The sequence below is a fragment of the Cornus florida genome, unplaced genomic scaffold, assembly GCF_030987335.1.
Source record: "Cornus florida cultivar Cherokee Brave unplaced genomic scaffold, ASM3098733v1 CherokeeBrave_3.0.0_Hap2_Chr06, whole genome shotgun sequence".
NCBI classification, from domain to species: domain Eukaryota; kingdom Viridiplantae; phylum Streptophyta; class Magnoliopsida; order Cornales; family Cornaceae; genus Cornus; species Cornus florida.
In genome coordinates this window covers 107,375,388-107,394,128 of record NW_026775576.1, presented here as the reverse complement: position 1 = coordinate 107,394,128, position 18,741 = coordinate 107,375,388, and the positions used below count along the sequence as shown (strand labels likewise).

Sequence of the window (18,741 nt, the reverse complement as noted above, 5' to 3'; positions counted from 1 at the left end):
TAAGAGTTTCTCTTTTTTTAAAAAAAAATATATATATATATTTTACCTATTTATAATAGGATAATACTTGAAGAAATCTCACTAGAACTTTGCCTACATCTCACTACAACTAACTCAAAACTAATTGAAATATGAAAAAAAAAAAAAAGTGAAAAAATAGAAGAAGGGGAATATATAGAGAGAAAATGGTGAATATTGAGAGAGAAGGAAGGAGGGCCGAATGAGGAAGCGAGATAATGATTCATTTGAGGCCAAAATATTGTTTCTAGCGACTTCTATGCCCATGTGACCATGTAATAATGTACAAAAATGCCCTCCCTTGATACCTATAACTACAATAATGCTATTACAAGTACTTAGCCACATATAGGTATACTAATGATGAAAATAATGAAAATGCAATGAAGCGGGAATTTTCCCGAGCACGAAAACTCGGTTCGGAGTCCACACGGGTCCTTTTGGACCGAAAAATTTAAAAATAATAAAATGAATTGTAATGCATTTTTAAAAGTTCTAAATTAAAAAAATAATATCTTAAATGACCCTCAAAACTCACTTGTCATGTAAATCGATGTTAAAAATAATAAAAAAGAAAATAAAAAAAAACCGAAAAAAAAAACATGACACTACAATTCTTTTTTTTAGTTTAATCTTCATAGTCTTAGTTAATTAACTTCTTTTACTTCCAATTCTTATTACTTCCAATCGAATTTATAGCTTGCTTTTATCACTTTCTATTTTTTTGGGAGACTTAGCAATCAACCAATTGAAGTGAATTACTTCTTTGAATGATTTAGAGGGGTGAATAAGTTAATTTGCTTGATTGATTAAATTACTTACAACTATGATCAATTAGACAGACATTCACAATCACAAAAATATAAAAATAAAGGTAAAGTAAAACAAGTAAATTAGAGTTTGAGACATGATACGAGAATTTTTAATGAGAAAAATCAAACGCAAAATCCTTCATTCTACTAAGAACTAATTTGCTGAACGCTTCTGGCTTTGCGACTCTATTGTCCAAACGCTCTAGACTTCAGGCTTACTCCATTGACTCTTGTAGAAGGATTGTTGGTAGATTAATAACACTACACAAATGCTTTGACCCTTTCAAAGTGTAATTTTCTTCAAATTTTGAATTATGCGAAGGCAAATAAAATCTAACTTCTCGGAATATCTAAATCTTCAGTATACTCCATTTCCGATCAGATAGAGAATATCACCCTAAATCACTCTTGTGCTTAATTATGTGTGTGCTCTAAAAAAAAACTCAGCAAATCATATTTGATTTTCTAAAAAAAACAGAATATCTCACAAAGGCTCTCCCAAAATATCAGTAAATTAAGTTCCAAAAAGCCATCAAAACCTTAAGAGAAAAAAATGTTTACATACAAGACAAATTCGTGCAAAAACATCTCCCAAAAACTTTGACCTTAAGGCTCCGTTTGGTTAGATGGAAACAAGCAAGAAAATAAAAGAAATGGAAAATAAAAGAAAAGTGAAGTGAATGGAAAAAAAAATTATTTTCTAACATGTATTTGGTTAGAATGAAAATTTATTCAAGAAAATTGTAGAAAAATATTAATTTGTTATTTTGGATAGCATGAAAGTGACAAAAATCGATTGAAGATACCAAATTTGCCCTTATAATTTTAAATACTAATGAATAAATGAATTTGTATTTGTTGATGAATATTTTTAGCAAGGAAATAGTAAAATAATGGATTATTAAACTTAATAATATAATTATTTATAATTTATTTATATTTAAAATAAGACTTCATAACTAATTATTAGTGTATGAGAAACGAAATTTAAAAAAAACACGGAGATGTATTGATGGCAATACTATTTTTTTTTTTAGAGAGATTTGATTGTATTTTGTTGTTGCGAGTTATACATGAACTTGTGGAAAAACAAAGAAAGGTGAAAAAATCGAAAAAAAAAAAAAACAAAGAAAAGTTGTTTTGTAGTGAACTTGCCTCTCAGAAATCCAGTACAACAATAAAGGAAGAAATTGTTTTTCACGATTAAGTTAATGAGTAAAATAGGAATGTCAAATAAAAAGGCAAACATTTCACACGAAAAAATTATTTCCCTGTGTTTTGTGCATGAAAAGTTTTGAGAGAAAATAGACGAGTATGGAAACAAACTTTTCTATTATTTTTCTCTTTCTATCTATCCAAACTCTAAAAAAAATTAAAAATTTTCTGTTTCCTTTCTTTTCTAGCTGTTTCCACCTAACCAAACAAAGCCTACGAGAAAAAAATGTTTATATACAAAATAAATTATTACAAAAACATCTCCCAAATTAAAACTAATAAAAAAGGAAACCAAGTTGGAATAACATTCCAATTTCCATATAGGTTTTAGAAGAATGCAACCGGTTCTATTTATGGCGCAACTGGTTTTGTTGACCAATGTAAAATTTAACGGTGAATTTGAAAAATGACACGCGCAACTTGTTCCACTACGCCAGTGAGATTTTCTTTAAAAATAAAATTTGGGAAATAAGGAACGCAACAGGTTGCACCAAAATGCTACCGGTTCCGGTGTGGCAGTGCACTTTTGAAACGTGAAACTTTAAAAAAATAAAAATAAAAAGTGCCTAATACCAAAACTCACCAATTGTAAAAATAAGGTGTTTACACCAACATACCTTTCCTAATAAGATATATTCATACGAATCAAAGTTAAACGCATATTGATTGTACTTATTGTTTTGCTTTTGACATCAAGGCTCAAAGATACAAAAAAAAAAAAATACAACTCAATTGAACACTTTTTGACATTAAAATTTACCAATTAAAAATTAATATCTCACAATTTGTAAAAAGAAAGCAAAATGATCCGATATGCATTAACTTTCGAACATTATATTCCATAATTTATTATTGTTAACAAGCCTTCCCATTTTCCAACAAACCGGATGAAGATTTTTTTAACGTTAAAATTGATTGAATCATTCTTAGGTTCAGATGACTTAGGGAATGTTTGGGATAGTAGAAGAAAAGAAAAGAAAGAAAATGATAACATTAGTTACGAAGGAAAATAAAAGAAAGAAAAGAAGAGGATATTGTTACTTACTTGTTGTGTTTGATTGATTAATAAATGAAAAGAAAGGAAATTATAGTAATTATATTTGGGGAAAGAAACTAATGTAATGAATTTATAATCATATCATTTTTTATAGAATTTTTCTCTTATAGATATAATGGCAAATTTGGTATTAACAAAATTTTATTAAAAATATATATTAGCTTTCCTTTCCTTTTATTTTTGGGAGGATAACAAAAGTTACTGTTTATGCTTTAATCTTTTCTTCCAAACCCTTTCATTCCCTCTCCTTTCCATCCAACATTTTATACCAAACACAACTTTTTATTTTCTTCCATTTCCTTTCTTTTCTTTTATTTTCTCCCATTTCCATTGAACCAAACTGAAGGAAGAATGAGAGGAAAAACGGGGAAAAAGTTCTTTTTCTTATTCCATTATCTCTGTTATATATGGTATTGAACTTCCTATGAGGAAAATGTTGGCAGAGTATTATATCACTGGAGTACAAGAAAATGTCAAAGGATACTGCATTATGCTAGATTATTGTCCTCAACATCCATCTGTATTTTGGAACTGTTTTATAAGTAGTTAATTCCAATTTATTGGTTATCCTTGAGTCTATAAATTTATATATTTATTAGTTAATTCCAATTTATTGATTCCGACAAAAGGTGTGCTGAAAATATCTTGGTACTTCTATTGAAACTAGTTTTAGACGAACACATCATTTTCTGGAATTGAGTCTATATATATATATATATGTTGCCTACAGTTGCACGCTATTTCAATCCTTCATAAGCATGATAAGCACAGTACTTGTTTCCAAAAAAAATGATAAGCACTGTACTACTTGAATCCTTCGTAGCATGATAAGCACTGTAGCTTATACATGACTAGAGGAAACATTATCTCTAAGTACCTTTTCTTCTTGGCTCTTGGCTTATTGTAACCTAAAACCCAATACGAAACGTATGTCTTGCAGGTTACTACAATAGTAGGGCATGCAACCAATATTGTTTGCATTTGGAAGATATGTACCAAGGCGTTTAAATTCTTGAGTCGACCTCAACCCTGTCCACTGGAAAAGTTATATATCTTTGAGGTCGCTTGAGAAGATCAGGAAGCAACCATAAACCACTGAGATGAACCCAATGAAAATACTGAGGAGCTAATATATATGAGTAGAGGCACGGGATCAGTTTCTCGCCCTCATAATCTAAACAAGTTGTGTTTTAATTTTGACCTTGCTCTCTGAATCCTTTTGATAGTAGCTGAGCATAGAGAAGTTCATTCCATGTATCTGGTACTCCGGGTAGGCACCAATGACTGCAGTCCTGTGGAGCAGAGACTGGAGTGCCTGGCTCGCGATGGCTTGAAGGATGACCATCTTTCCTCAACTCCGTCAGGTAAGTGATATTTAAGAAGTATGCTTTTCTGTTAGCACTTTCCATCTGTTTAATAACATCAGAAATATACAGATTATTTAGTGGCTCAGCTTCGAGCTTTGTGTAGTCTGTTTCTGGTGTTGTATAACTGTCACATTGACCCCCTTCATTCCATGTCCCATTCCTGCATTAATTTCAAGTCATTACAGCTAGCATATATATATATATATATATATTGAATTCTTAATTGGTCTTTCAGTGATCGGTAGCTAAATGGTGGATGATGATGTGTCTTTGTTGTTTGCTTGCCTGAAATGCACTGGTGAATAGCTGCGGAAGAAGATGTGAGTCCTTTTAGGATCTAAATTATGGATTGCCCATGACTTCCATGTTTGCAAGGACCTTTGAAACGCTTCCATGACATTCATTGTCATGTTCACACTTGCTCCTTCCTGGAAATATGAGCCCCTAATTAAAGTGCAGAAATTAAATTAGTGGAATACGTACATTAATAATAATTCATGTATTGTGCACCAAAATGGATGTGTTTGCAGCAACACATAGTAGTAATAATTATATAATGAGTGAGAGTGATACATACAGAGAGAGAGAGGGAGTAGTAAATTAGTAATTAAGAAGTTGAGATCTAGTAGTAGGTACATTTTGAGAGTTTTATCTTGGTTCCACCAATGTCCGGCACTGAATACAAGAACATCTGCTCCTACCCACTTGATGGAGTGCCAATGCAGCTTGTCGACCCTAATGGCGCTTCGGACTTTGTTGGATGCATTTTGTGGTGGGCGGCTGACAGTTACGAGGAAGGGCACCCTGTAGTACTGGACGGTGAGGTTGTATTCATGGAACTTAAATGAAAGATAGCCCCTGTGTTTAGTTATGGGGTTTCCATTTTCTTCATTTATATTTGAGCGGTTGGTAACTCCTTGTGCCAGCATGCATAGCAGGGACTCCCATTGGTTTCTTCCAATGGAGTCACCAGCAAAAACTATCCGCCCATTACGGCTTCTATCCAGGAACTCACTTGCATTCAATCTGCAGTTTAGGAAAACCCAATTAATTCATTGTACGTCTTAGGTTTAAATATTCACAATCAATCCCAAAGGCAAAGGGATGGATGGATTGAGAAAGTCTGTGGTTTAAATATTCACAAAGGGATGAATGGATTGAGAAAGTATTAAATTTTAGGGAATATGGCACGAGGATTATCAGCGTTGAAATTCATGATTCAATGGCTTTCACTGTCCTAAAGTATTTAATATTTTTCGAATTTTTGAAAGTTAATTTTGCCCAATTTTGCCCTTCTAATACCTGAATTACCAAATCGTGTAGGTCACCACCATCAAAGAAGTTAGGTAAGTAAGATTATAAAATCAAAAAGAAATTTATGTAGTAGAATATTGACTGATTTAAAAGGTGTTAAAAAAGTAATATACCACCCCCCTTTTTTTTTTTTTTTTTTTAAATACTAGTAACATGATGGGAGCTACTAAAGGTAAGTACGCACAAACAAAGGAAATAAATATTTTTGCCAATTTGAGCCAAGAATTGGTCAACTTTTGGATTGTCAAAACTTTTTGGATTCATGTTTGAAACTTGTTCCCCACATTAACTGTGGCTTTGAGATCAAATTTTTCTTCAATTCATGAATTTGAATTTTGTTAAATCTTCAAATAAAATTTGCAAATTTATAATGGCTTATCATTCCTTAAATAATAAATAATTACCTATGACACTCATTATATACAATAATGAACCAAAACGTACGTAATCCTCAACATTAAGGAAGGATAGTAAATTCTTGCCGTATTGTCACCCTTTCGCATTAATCGTTGTCTGTTTTTGTTTTTGCCTGTTTTTGCCTAACAAATATAGGGTAGTCTAAAAATATGAAGTACTTTGTATAATGAGAATATAAACAATATCGCTTTTTAATTTTTTATTTAAAAATGTATAGATTTCTTGGCTTACATTCATTTAAAGTATTTTAAATTAGTACTACTATTTGTTTCTTCTAACAAAACAGAAAATATTCCGTATAACTAAACACTTATATAAAATTAAAATTTTATTATTCACCATGGACGTTGTATTTATATAATTACTAATATATTAGTAGAAGTGTTTTGGGCAATTTGTTTGTAACCAATTTTAAATTCGACTGCTTTCACATTGTCCCGCTATGTAACATACTTAAAAAGGTTGTGACAGCGGGTTAATTATTGGTGATAAATAGAAAAGGATTTGGCATATATCATGAAGATGGTCAAAGTCAGTACAAAAATTCTCGATCAGACCTTTAACAAACATACATATGATAAATGTAATAGGTAATAATTTATCACGAAAATGATGATTGAACAGATTGAACAAGTGCAAGCAGCAGCGGCAAGAAAAGTAACAACGCAGGTAAATAATGCACAACGTTGAAATTAATTAAAAGAGTGGGAATATATATATATATATATGACGATCATAAATATATATGTACCTTGGAAGATCACAGTCCTTGGGTTGCCAACGCCATTTACGATAATCAAAATCTTGTCGGCCGCATCGATGGCACCGAAACCCGGGATCGAGAAAGGGGCAGTCCTCGGTGTAGGATTGAAGCGGGTAGGTGTCATCCCAAACCCATCTACCATTTGAATAATCACAAGAAGAAGAAGTAGTAGTGGTGGTGGTGTTATTGGAGGGTTGGAGAGAGCGTGGGTGAAATAATGATGATGATATTATGGTTTTAAAGAAGATGAGGGTAGTAGTGATAAGAAGAAGAGATGCATAGCTTATTTCTCTCTTAGTATAACTGAATTTTGAAAAACAGACAAGCAGCCACTGTTGTATCTTTTGCAGTATTAAGGGTTGTCCATGTCCATGACACTGACGTTGAAGATCCATGAAAACAGGAATTAAGAGATCAGGGGATCTATATATGTTTGAAGGGTTCTTCTCTGGATTTTATTAATTCCAGCGCGCGCGCACACACGCAGAGAGACGTTTATATATGCTAATAACTGTTTGATGAATTACAAGAATGCGATTTTGGGGGCATTAATATTTCTTACCAAATATAGTCTTTTGTTGACACTAGTGATGGATACATATATTATATATTCATTTAACCAATATATTTACACGGCGGAGTCAATTAAGGCTACATGCCCCAACCAGGCTCCACCATTTATATACAAGGTAATTTTTTTTCTTTTTGGGTTTCTATATATATAGAAAAATTCTATATATAGTCCCTCTTAATTTTTAAAATTATCTCTTCAAGAGTATCTCTTCCCTCTTACCCTATAGATTCTTTTAATTTTCTTTAAAAAGAGAGTTAATTTTCCTTTTTCAATTGGACTCTAATTATTATTTTTATTTTTTTATTTTATTTTTATTTTATTATTATTTTTTTTCCTTTCAAAGTTTTCACATTTTTTTCCCTCCTTATAATTTTTCTTTTTGCACTTACATTATGTAACTTCTTTTTTTTTCACGAGGCTTCTCTGGGTGAAATTGTCATGTCATGCAAAGACTTACAATTGTATTCAATAAAAATATTACTGAACAATTTTTTAATTTTTATATTGACCAACTTTTTATCTTTCTCATATTACTAATTGGTTACTCCGTATTATATTATGGCAAAAGTAAAAAAAAAAAAAAAAAATCCCCTAAATTTCACCAAGCGAGCACAGTACCCCATTCAGTTTAAAATTAAGCAATTTTTTTTTTTTTTTTTTTCTTAGTTGGTACTCGCACACACATGCCTCCACTGAGACTCAAACCCCTGACCTCTCTTTGAAAAGTAGGAGCCTGGTAGTGAGCAAATTAGTCCCCTGTAGTTTCAAAACTAAGTAAATTGTTCCTTTGCATTTTTACTTATTAATATCGAAAGTACCCTCTAATATGACCATTATACCTCTCTTTCTATAAAATTGTTTTGCATTCATTTATTCCCATTATACTCTTTCCGTTCCATTCGCATACGAACTCCAACATAAATTGATTTAAACATTTAAATATATATATATATATATATATATATATATATATATATCTGGATATATAATATAATAATACCAATTGGAAAGTGGTTCGACGGTACCAGGGCCTTACTTTTCAAAAGGAGGTCGGGGGTTCGAACCTCCATGGAGGCATGGGTGTGTGAGTACTAACTAGGAAAATAAAATGTATAATATATATATATATATATATATATATATATATATATTATGTTTATATGCATACATGCATATACATTATTACAAGTATATATATTATTATGTTTATATGTGATAGGGAAAAATAAGTCTAACCTACCTTAACCTAACGATAGAGGCAACTAAGTGTTGACTAGCTACCAGACTTCTTCGACTTTCGAATGATGATATTTCCATTGGATAAGAATGATAATATTTCATTATCAAAGATAATGAAAGATGACATGGTTTAACAGGGTAAGGATAACCTTGGCATAATTTGAGGAAGTCAAAGGAGTAAATCATATTCCCGATAAATCTGGCAACAAACGGATCTCCTCTGATCTCGCACAAGCGGATGATAAGGGAGACCTCAACCATTGACATCGGCTGAACAAATTTGATTCCAATCGACAGCCATAAATAGGGCACCAAGTCGTTAAAGAAAGTACGGAAAAAAACCCCTAAACAGAAATTACATAATTATTAAAGAAGGTTCAAGGTGACGTCCCTTTGTTTTGCTAATAATCCTGATGCGACTGGGCTCGGACGGCAAGACGAAAGTTTCCGATCATGGAAACCATCCCAAAGTCATCAGTTGACAATGGGTTTCCATGTTCTTATATAAGGACGGGTCTTTACATCATGATTACCCGTCCATCATATTAGGGGCAAAACGATGGTTGCGTGATGCCACCCAGTGTACGATGACAATAATCAAAATTTGGCACGTCGACCCAGGCAGTCCAATGTGGTGTTTTCCATCTAGCAATGCTTGGTCTTCTCACTACTGAGGTTTTGTCGTTAAAGACCAAACTTTATCTCATATTTGGTAGAAGCCAACTACCAAGGCCTGATCGTTGAAGACTAAGGCCTGGTCTTTCTGCACCTATATAAATGACTAAGTCTCTACCCATTAAGAAGATCACTACCAACAAGGGGGTCTCTACTTACTAGTAAAGCCTCCACCACTGAGGATGTCTCTAACAACGGAATCTCATTACTTCGTCCGTTCGTGCAATCAAGGTGGCCTTCTACACCCAAAAATGTATCGAGGCCTTCAGGTCCAAGGAGGTCCAGTGTCCCTCAAGATCCCATGTCAATGAGGTCTGTATTCCCAAGGAGGTTCCTAAGTTAAGGGCTATCATTGGACCCAACGAGGTACTGGCCACCAGACCATCATCTGTCAGCCGTTGGGTACCACGCCCTCATCCACCAGGCATCAAGCCAATCACTAGACACCAAGCCTCCACCTACCAAACGACAGTCGTCACCTCTCTTCCTTTGCAGGAACTGCCTATCAACTTCAGATTATGCAGAATTTTGGATTGATAATCCATTGCAGGTTAATTTTCAGTAATCATTTCTTACACAATCGAATATTTTTAGACAACTATAAATTGTTGCAGCACCAGATACCCCGTCTGCTGTATAAACGTCTATAGAATAGGTCATCACCCAAGATCCCACCATCGGGGGCAGAATAGTGGATCACACGATATCAATCGTCGATCTTCATATGATGACAAGGTTTAGAAGATTGACGTACCAACCTTGGTACATTGAGCTAGTTGGGTTCCTAGTCTCTCTCCTTTAGCGACTTCTCGGGGGGCACTAGTCGTCCAAGACCGATGACCAATCCTCCGAAACCATAACCTGGTAAGTCTCTACACACCGGGAAGGACTCTAAGTCCAGTGAAGTTTCTACAATCAATGAGTCCACCGTGTCTATGGTAGTCCCATGAGGTTTTTAACCATCAAACACCAATGATGGTCTTTTCTACCAGGAACCAAACATAGTCACATGCACTTCAAATTTGACGGGTCACTACCATCATAGCTACAAAACAAGGCAAGCATAAAGGATAAGTCCACGAAAGTGAAAAACTTTGACTCCCTTATTAAAGGGCAAACATATAAAGCTTGGGCAAAACATCCTTTTAAAGGGGCGAGCCGGGTGAAGCTCGTAAAAAATAACCCTTTATTAAAAGGGCGGGTTGAGTGAAGCTCGAAATTATTATTTCCCTTATCAATAGGGTATGCTGAGTGAAGCTTGAACATATTACAAACCCCTTACCAAAGGAGTAAGAACGACTACTTCCCTTATTAAAGGGTCGAGACATAAATAGTCAAACAGATCTAAATACGACTCTCGAAAGAGAAAATAGTTCCAACACCAAAAGTTAAATCATAAGGGTACAACCCTTGGTTATCATAAATCAAGGCTTGGTTATCCGAAACTAAGGCCTAGTCAACCAAGATTAAGAATTGATTGCCCAAAGTCTACAAAGGCTTGGTCATCCAAGGTCAGTGCCTGGTCACCCTAAGTCTAGTCATAAGAGAACAAGACCAGGGCCTAACTGACAAAAGTATGGTCATCAGAGATCATGACTTAACCTACAAAGGTCAGGTCAAAAAATGATCCTTCTCACAAGTTCCTGAGAAATTCATCTTTAAAGGGGCGATGTTTATTGATCGGTAATTTATTATTTTAAATGGAGGGTAGCTCCCTCACGTGTTATACCTATGTGGTAATTAATGCTTTACAAAAGTTAACAAAAAACTTAATTCCCTTACTAAAGGGACGAGCTGAGTGAAGTTTGTAAAACCTAACTCCCTTACTAAAGGGACGAGTTGAGTGAAGCTCGTAAAAGCTACTTCCCTTACTAAAGGGACGAGCTGAGTGAAGCTCGTAAAATTTAATTATCTTATTAAAGGTGTGACGAGCTGAGTGAAGCTTGTAAAATTTATTCCCTTGCCAAAGGGATGGGCTGACTGAAACCCATAAAGTTTACAACTAGTGTATTAGATTTTTAAAAGAAAAATCCAGTTTTACATCACAAAGAGTCATTGATCATGGGTTGAATCCATGCCCTTCCAAAATAGAACCTTAATTTGGTATCTGTATTAATTCCACCATTGGGAATAGTACCCAAGGAAAGATTACCTGAGGGAACATTATCCAAGGGAAGAGTACGCAAGGGAATATTACCCAGGGCCAAGAAAAAAAAAAAAAAAAAAAAAAAAAAAAAAAAAAAAACTGTTCAAGTGAACAGTACCCGTAGGCACTATTTCCAAAGGAACAGTGCACAGGGCAAAAAAAAAAAAAAAAATTACTGTTTAAGTGACCAGTACCTCGCATGCATTATTCGCGAGGGAACATTGCCCAAGGCAAAAAAAAAAAAAAAAAAAAAAAAAAAAAAAAAAAAAAATTCTACTATTCAAGTGAACAGTACTCGCGGGCACTCTTCCCAAGAGAACAGTGCCCAGGGCGAAAAAAAATAATAATAAATAAAATAAAATTTTCACATTCCCAAAGCTAGACAAACAAGCTTGGGAATGGGGTGCAACTGATAAGGAAAAATAAGCCTAACCTACCTTGACCTAACGATAGACACAACTAAGTGTTGACCCGCCGCCAAACTTCTTTAACTTTCGAACGATGATATTTCCATTGGATATGAATGATAATATTTTATTATCAAGGATAATGAAAGATGACGTGGTTCAATAGGGTAAGGATAACCTTAGCACAGTTTGAGGAAGTTAAAGGAATAAATCATATCCCCGACAAATCTGGCAACAAACGGATCTCCTCTGATCTTGCACAAACGGATGATAAGGGAGACCTCAACCATCGACATCGGCTGAACAAATTTGATTCCAATCGACAGCCATAAATAGGGCACCAAGCCGTTAAAGAAGGTACGGGAAAAAACTCCTAAACGGAAATTACATAATTATTAGGTGATACGATTACAAGCACTAACTTGATTGTCGGAGGGTCCTCGGCTGGCACTCTACCAGTGCCATTCGAGGTGACATCCCTTTGTTTTGCAGGTAAACATCGTCGTTCTGAGTTGCCAGGATTTTCACATCAACAATATGTATACATGCATATACATTATTACAAGGTCCACGACTCTATATACAAGAACCATCTGGGTTCACGAAATCCATACAGATTGATGCTCAAATGAGAAGTTACACATTTAGTTAATTTAGAGTCATATAATGTATCAGTTTATTTTAGATAAGATATTTTTTCTTTGATATATATATATATATTTTTAAAAAGTTAATTATAGGGGATAGTTTGGTAAATGCACAATGACATTCGACGGAAAGCAGTCGGAGGTGAAATGTAAAGGGGCAATTTGTTCACTTTTGAAACTATAAGGACTGATTGCTCACTTTTAAATCACATGGGAGTATTGTGCTCACTTGGTGAAATTTCAGGGTATTTTTTTTTTGCACTTTTGCCTAATATTATTTTGCAATAAAATATATATAGACTAAGGTCCTGTTTGATTTCATAATTTTAAAATAAGTCTGTTTGATAAAATTTTAGTATCAGCTTAAAATGGTAAATACCACTTAAAATAGACCAAAATTTTAAGTCCAAAAATGCTGCATATTGCATAAGACAGTAAGTGATTAGATTTTTAAAATATTTTTAAATGGCTACCCTACCTTTAAATAAATTTTTTAAGGCTTCTTTCTGCTTATGAAAACAGAGCATTATAGGTAAGTTATCACTTTTGAAAAAGTCTGATATATATATATATATATATATATATATATATAGATTTGTTTGGTTGTTACTTTTTAATTATATGTTAATGAGAATGAAAACAAATTCCTAAAATAATATATTATATTATATATATAATTCTACGTGCTATCTTTTAAACACCACATGTATAGCCTTTTTGTTACCCATTCAAAATAAAATTCTTTTCTACATGCAATTTTTAATCTTTCTAACACCTTTTAAAAGCACAATGGATTGCTTAAATATTATGTAATCCATAGCCCATATATTTTAAATTTTGTTTATTGTCTTTACCTTTAAAAATGATTTGTTTAGTTCTCGAGTTTAAAATTTTATATGTTTAGCTTAATTTAACCGTTCTGAGACACTCACGTTTATAATTATATTAATGAGTACTTTTTGAATATTTTTAATTATTTCTGTTTGAATTGATATTTTTTATTGATTAGATTTAACATTAACATTCATTGTTAAATTAATATATTTTATTTATTGAATGTGATTATTTTATTAATATTTTTATATTCTAAATATAAAATTGTTATGAGTACCAGATATTGAGGGCAAAAATGTAATCTGTATAATTTTCAGACTTCAATTTTTGTATTTAACAAATAATCTTAATGGGTTCCGTGTTTAAAATTAAAACATAATTAAACAGCTAGATTTTCAAATTAATACATTCAGCACTTTAAAATTCCAGCGCTTAAAATTCAGTACTAAAATTTTCATTGCTTAATTTTTAGTTTTATCAAACAGCAGCTAAGATTAATTTCATCAACTTTCACTGAATTACAAAAATTATAATAGTTTGTTAATTTCCTTTATTTCTAGTTGCTCAATTTTATTTTAAAAATTCTAGTGTATAAATCAAGTGGAACAATAATTTAAGATAAAATAAAAATCAATTTTGACAATAATATTCCGATGGATAAACTCTAGGGTTAGTTTGGTTAGCGTGAATTAGCGAGAAAGGAAAAGAAACAAAATTTTTTAAAGATTTTTAGCCGTTTGGTTAGCATGAAAATGAAAATTTTCAGGAAAGTAATATTCTCGCAATTGGTTGATTTTCCTCAAAATGTTTCCTCTATAAAACACGCGAAAATTTTAGTTTCGTGTGAAAGTTATATCATTATATATTAATTTTTTCTTATACCCTTGTGTAAAATGTTTCTTTTTGTTTTTTAATAGTCACAAAAGGAAAGTTTTCTTACACAAATTGATACTCCTAAATTGATTACAATTTTTTTGCTCTTGAAATTAAAATTCTTCGCTACACCTACAAAACAAAGTAAACTAATCTAATAGCAGAGTCCTAATATAAAATGAAAACTTCCAAAAAAAAAAAGAAAAAAAAAAAAAGACACATACATATCTAGACATATATATTTATTTATAAATCCAATTATATATATTATTTTATCACTATTATTATTATTATTAAATTCATAAGGGTAATTTAATTTTATATATTATTTTACTAATATTATTATTATTTAATTGTATATATTATTATTATTTTACTATTAAATTCATAAGGGTAATTTTGACATATAAAATCATTTTTCTTTCATTTTCTTGCTATCCAAACTAATTAAACAACATTTTCTCACAAGTTTCTTCAAAAAAATTCTTGCTAACCAAATGCATAATAGAAAACTAATTTTTTTTTCTTTCACTTCACTTTCCTTTCTTTTACTTTCTATCATCAATTTCTAGCTAACCAAACGGACCCTAGGTGAACTTAATATAAAATTTCTTGATGTATCTAATAAAATTTTTTCCAAGAAAATTATGATTTTCCTATCTATAAAAAAAAAAAGGGAAAGGAAATCCATTAAGCCCCATAGTAAATTATTATTTACAGTGAGGATATTTTTTCTTGAATATAGCAAATGCACTAAGTACGCGATTTGTTATGGTCAATTATGTGACAAATAAGGAAGTGGAGCCCTCCACTTCATTGTATTTGATATAAATAGTCACTATTGGTAATGTGCAGTTAATTGGCCACCATTGGTACTGTGCAGTTATAAAACAACCTTCTATTTTTAATTTGGTGCAAATACTCTTTGTTGTTTGAAAAAAAAAAAAAAAAAAAAAAAAAATTATAATGCCCTCTTGTGAGTAGAATGAAATTACACTTAAAAATGATGGTGAGCCAACCTCTGATCGATCACACACACGCGAACAATGCATGTGAACGATCGCACAGAGGTTTGGATTTTTGAACCTTTGAAAAAAATTTAACTGTTGAGCCGTGATAGATCGCGAGGGGAAATGCGATCCTTCGCATTGTGCTAGAAAATGATGAAATCCTGAAATGAAGGCCAAACTCAACCTAGAAACTATTTTTATTAACTTTTTGAAATTTTTTCAAAGAAATAAACCAAAATGAAAGCATGAAAACATAACTAAATGTAAAAGGAAAAAGAAAAGAAAAGAAAAGAGAAGAGAAGAGAAGAGAAGAAACTGAAAACAAAAATAACAAAAAGCAACAAAATAAAAAGGATGACAATGAAAACCTACAAAATCTAAAAAAGTGGAGGATTAGGGAAAGAATGTTGTTTATGACGTGGTTGATGCATGTTATTATTGTCCACCATTAGAATAAGAAAGTGATTGACCTTCAACCAAGCATACACCACAATAAAGCACATCAAAGTAACAACAACCACAACAACAATAAGAACAATTTCTCCACATATTATGATTCCGTCCTCCTCAAATCAAACATAATGAAATAGAAAACTAAATGGCCACGACAAGAACCGATACTTGAACAAGAAAAAAAAAAAAAAAAAAGCAATGATAGCCTCGACAAGGACCATCTAAAATAGAAACAAAACTAAACTAGAAAGTGCACAATTATAAGTTCAAGATTTCAAGATAGGCTCACAAAGGTCCTAAGTAAAGCAATGATCCCAAGCTTGCTCCTTTCTCGATCAAGTACCTAGAATTGCACAAAAATAAATAAGAAATAAAAGATAAATAAAAATCCTAAACTAACCATCAAATTATCACTAATGTTAAATTGAATCAATTAAATCGTAGTTCCTGGCAACGACACCAAAAATTGACACGTATTCATCAAAGACGAATATGAATGCAGTTTTGAAAGTCAATTTTACATTTATAAAACCACTACTACTATATAGTATAGTGAGTAGGGATCGTCCACAGGAACTAACATTGATTCAATTTACAATTAGTGAACAAATGATTCAATAGAAAAGATGTTTGCTTATAATCCTAAGTAAACTAAACAAACTAAACAAATGCAAATAAAAGAAATGATAAATGGATAATGGAATGAACATATTGGGAAAAAAGAAACTTAGGTCATGGAATCCACCTCTAAGCCTTGTAATCATACCATTACAATCAAATTGGGAAAAAAATACTTCTGCAATTAAGAATCGTGGCTATAAGCACACAATCATGGTCAAGAGAATACGCAAATTACATCAACAAGCATAATTCATCAAATTTAAGCATGAATTGTCTACATACCTACTTCTACTCTAATGTTCTAGCACAACCCATCAAATGTAAGCATGAATAATCAAATCAAATGCAAATATATCAATTAAGTACCATTGTTTAACCATTATCCATATAACTATAAGAAGTGAAGATGTTGAGATCAATCAACCACAATCAACACATAAGACAATATAGAGATCATAGAAGATTGATTATATCATTTTGAGTCACATTTTTCAAAGTGGACTTTTAATTTGAGATGGATGGAGTATATTATAAATAATTTATAGTATTTTGACTTTGGGGGATTGCTTATCAAATATTTTTAGAATTGAATAACAATTCACGGTCTCTCTTCCCTTCAAACCCTTCGCATGTATACCGTTTGACACATTTAAGAGATACCTATCTTCATTTGCACCGCAAACAATGAAAGAGGAGTTTGGATCAATATTTTCTTTTTGTTTACTACTGAAATTTAGCTTCTGAATGTCATGAACTACCTTGCATAAATTGTGTGCATGTTAGAGAGTCACTTTGTATAAATTTGGTTTATATTATGCTTACAAAAACCATTGAAACTTTAGAGTATGCGCATACTCATTTCGTACGAAGTAATTTTGATTATTCACCAAAAATAAAGAGTGATGCTATCATGAGAGCCCTCTCATGATAAAAGGCATGAGTTCTTATTGAATCACTGAATTAAAAGTCTTTTGAGATGTGTAAAAAGTCAAATGAGTTATTTAATCAATCTTTGAATTCATTGATTAGAAAAAGAAAGCTCACCATGAGATCTCTCATGATAGCATTGCTAAAAAAAGGAGTAACAGTGAACCCGACCCAATTTATTTTGGATCTGGCTCAATTTTGTTCCCCTTTTTATTTTCAATTTGATTCATGTATGTATAGAATATAGAGGCAACGAGCTGACAACTCCTCTATATTTGGGGTAAGGAAAATGATTTCTATATCAATATATACCTACTTGTTTAGCAGAAGTTGAAGAATGTTTTTTTATCTCTTTGATGTAAGGAATAGTCCAAGACTCATCCTTGAATTTATCCACAACATCAAACGGGTAAAACCCCTTTTAGTTGGACACACCGGGGATTAGACAAAAAAAAAATATATATATATATATATATATATATATATTTTAATTGGGTAGATACAAATGAGTTTGAACGTCAGTACTCGTGTTGTCATTTGCCGTCAGTACTCGTGTTGTCATTTGCCGGCAGACAACGCGCCACGTAAAGGAGTGCGAATCTGAAAATAAATTAAAAGAACCTAGTGCGAGGCCGTTTTGCACTCAGTTCGTAAAAAAAAAAAAAGGTGAAGTGCATAAAATTCCCCAAAGCTTTCAGCCAATTGCACAAAACTCCCTTGAATTAACAAATGCCCTTCTAAACTATGATAAAGTCGCATTTAAGGACAACAGTTGGGTCTCCTGCACCGAATAAAGAAAGTTACTAATTTACCCTTTAGTTGAAGGACCTGTTTGGATTCTTTATTAACTTCTGATGCTGAGGTGTAAAAAAAAAAAAAAAGCTCAAACGCCAATAAAGATATATATTGGACAACACATCACCTTATCACTACCTGAACCTAATTCTAATTTCTCACCTTCCGAAAAAAAAAAAAAAGAGAACAAAACCTAATTCTATCACGCAACACCTCCTTATCTCATTACCAAACGCGACCAGTGCGGTAGTGCCGCGCGAGTGAAGCCATTAATTGGTTTGTTTGTCGATTACTCCACCATTGATGCCAAATAAACACGGCGGTGAGCAGTGATTATGTTTGTGTGAGAAGAAATACACAATAGGAGGAGGAGGAGATGACCAAGAAGCTTAGTACCTTAATGCATTCCTTCGATAACGGCCACAGTGGATCAATGACGATGAGGACGACGACCACCTCCTCATTAACACCATCCCTCATCGCACTATATTCGATTCGTTGTTCAACATCTCGCTCTACTTCCACGCTGACGCTTCCATTAGATCGCTTCGTCTCTCACATCAAACTGTCGAAATCC

The 18,741-nt window shown here is 32.6% G+C and overlaps 1 protein-coding gene across 1 annotated transcript; it reads right to left on the bottom strand.

Annotated features, from left to right (window-relative positions):
• Positions 1 to 4,292: 4,292 nt before the first annotated feature.
• LOC132314787 (protein trichome birefringence-like 9) lies at positions 4,293 to 18,644 on the bottom strand. The gene is made up of 5 exons (XM_059813607.1): positions 18,561 to 18,644; positions 6,952 to 7,340; positions 5,106 to 5,495; positions 4,755 to 4,913; positions 4,293 to 4,629 (listed from the first exon to the last, which is right to left on the bottom strand). The coding sequence occupies exons 1-5, from the start codon at positions 18,642 to 18,644 to the stop codon at positions 4,293 to 4,295; spliced, it is 1,359 nt and encodes a 452-aa protein (XP_059669590.1).
• Between the last annotated feature and the right edge of the window lie 97 nt (positions 18,645 to 18,741).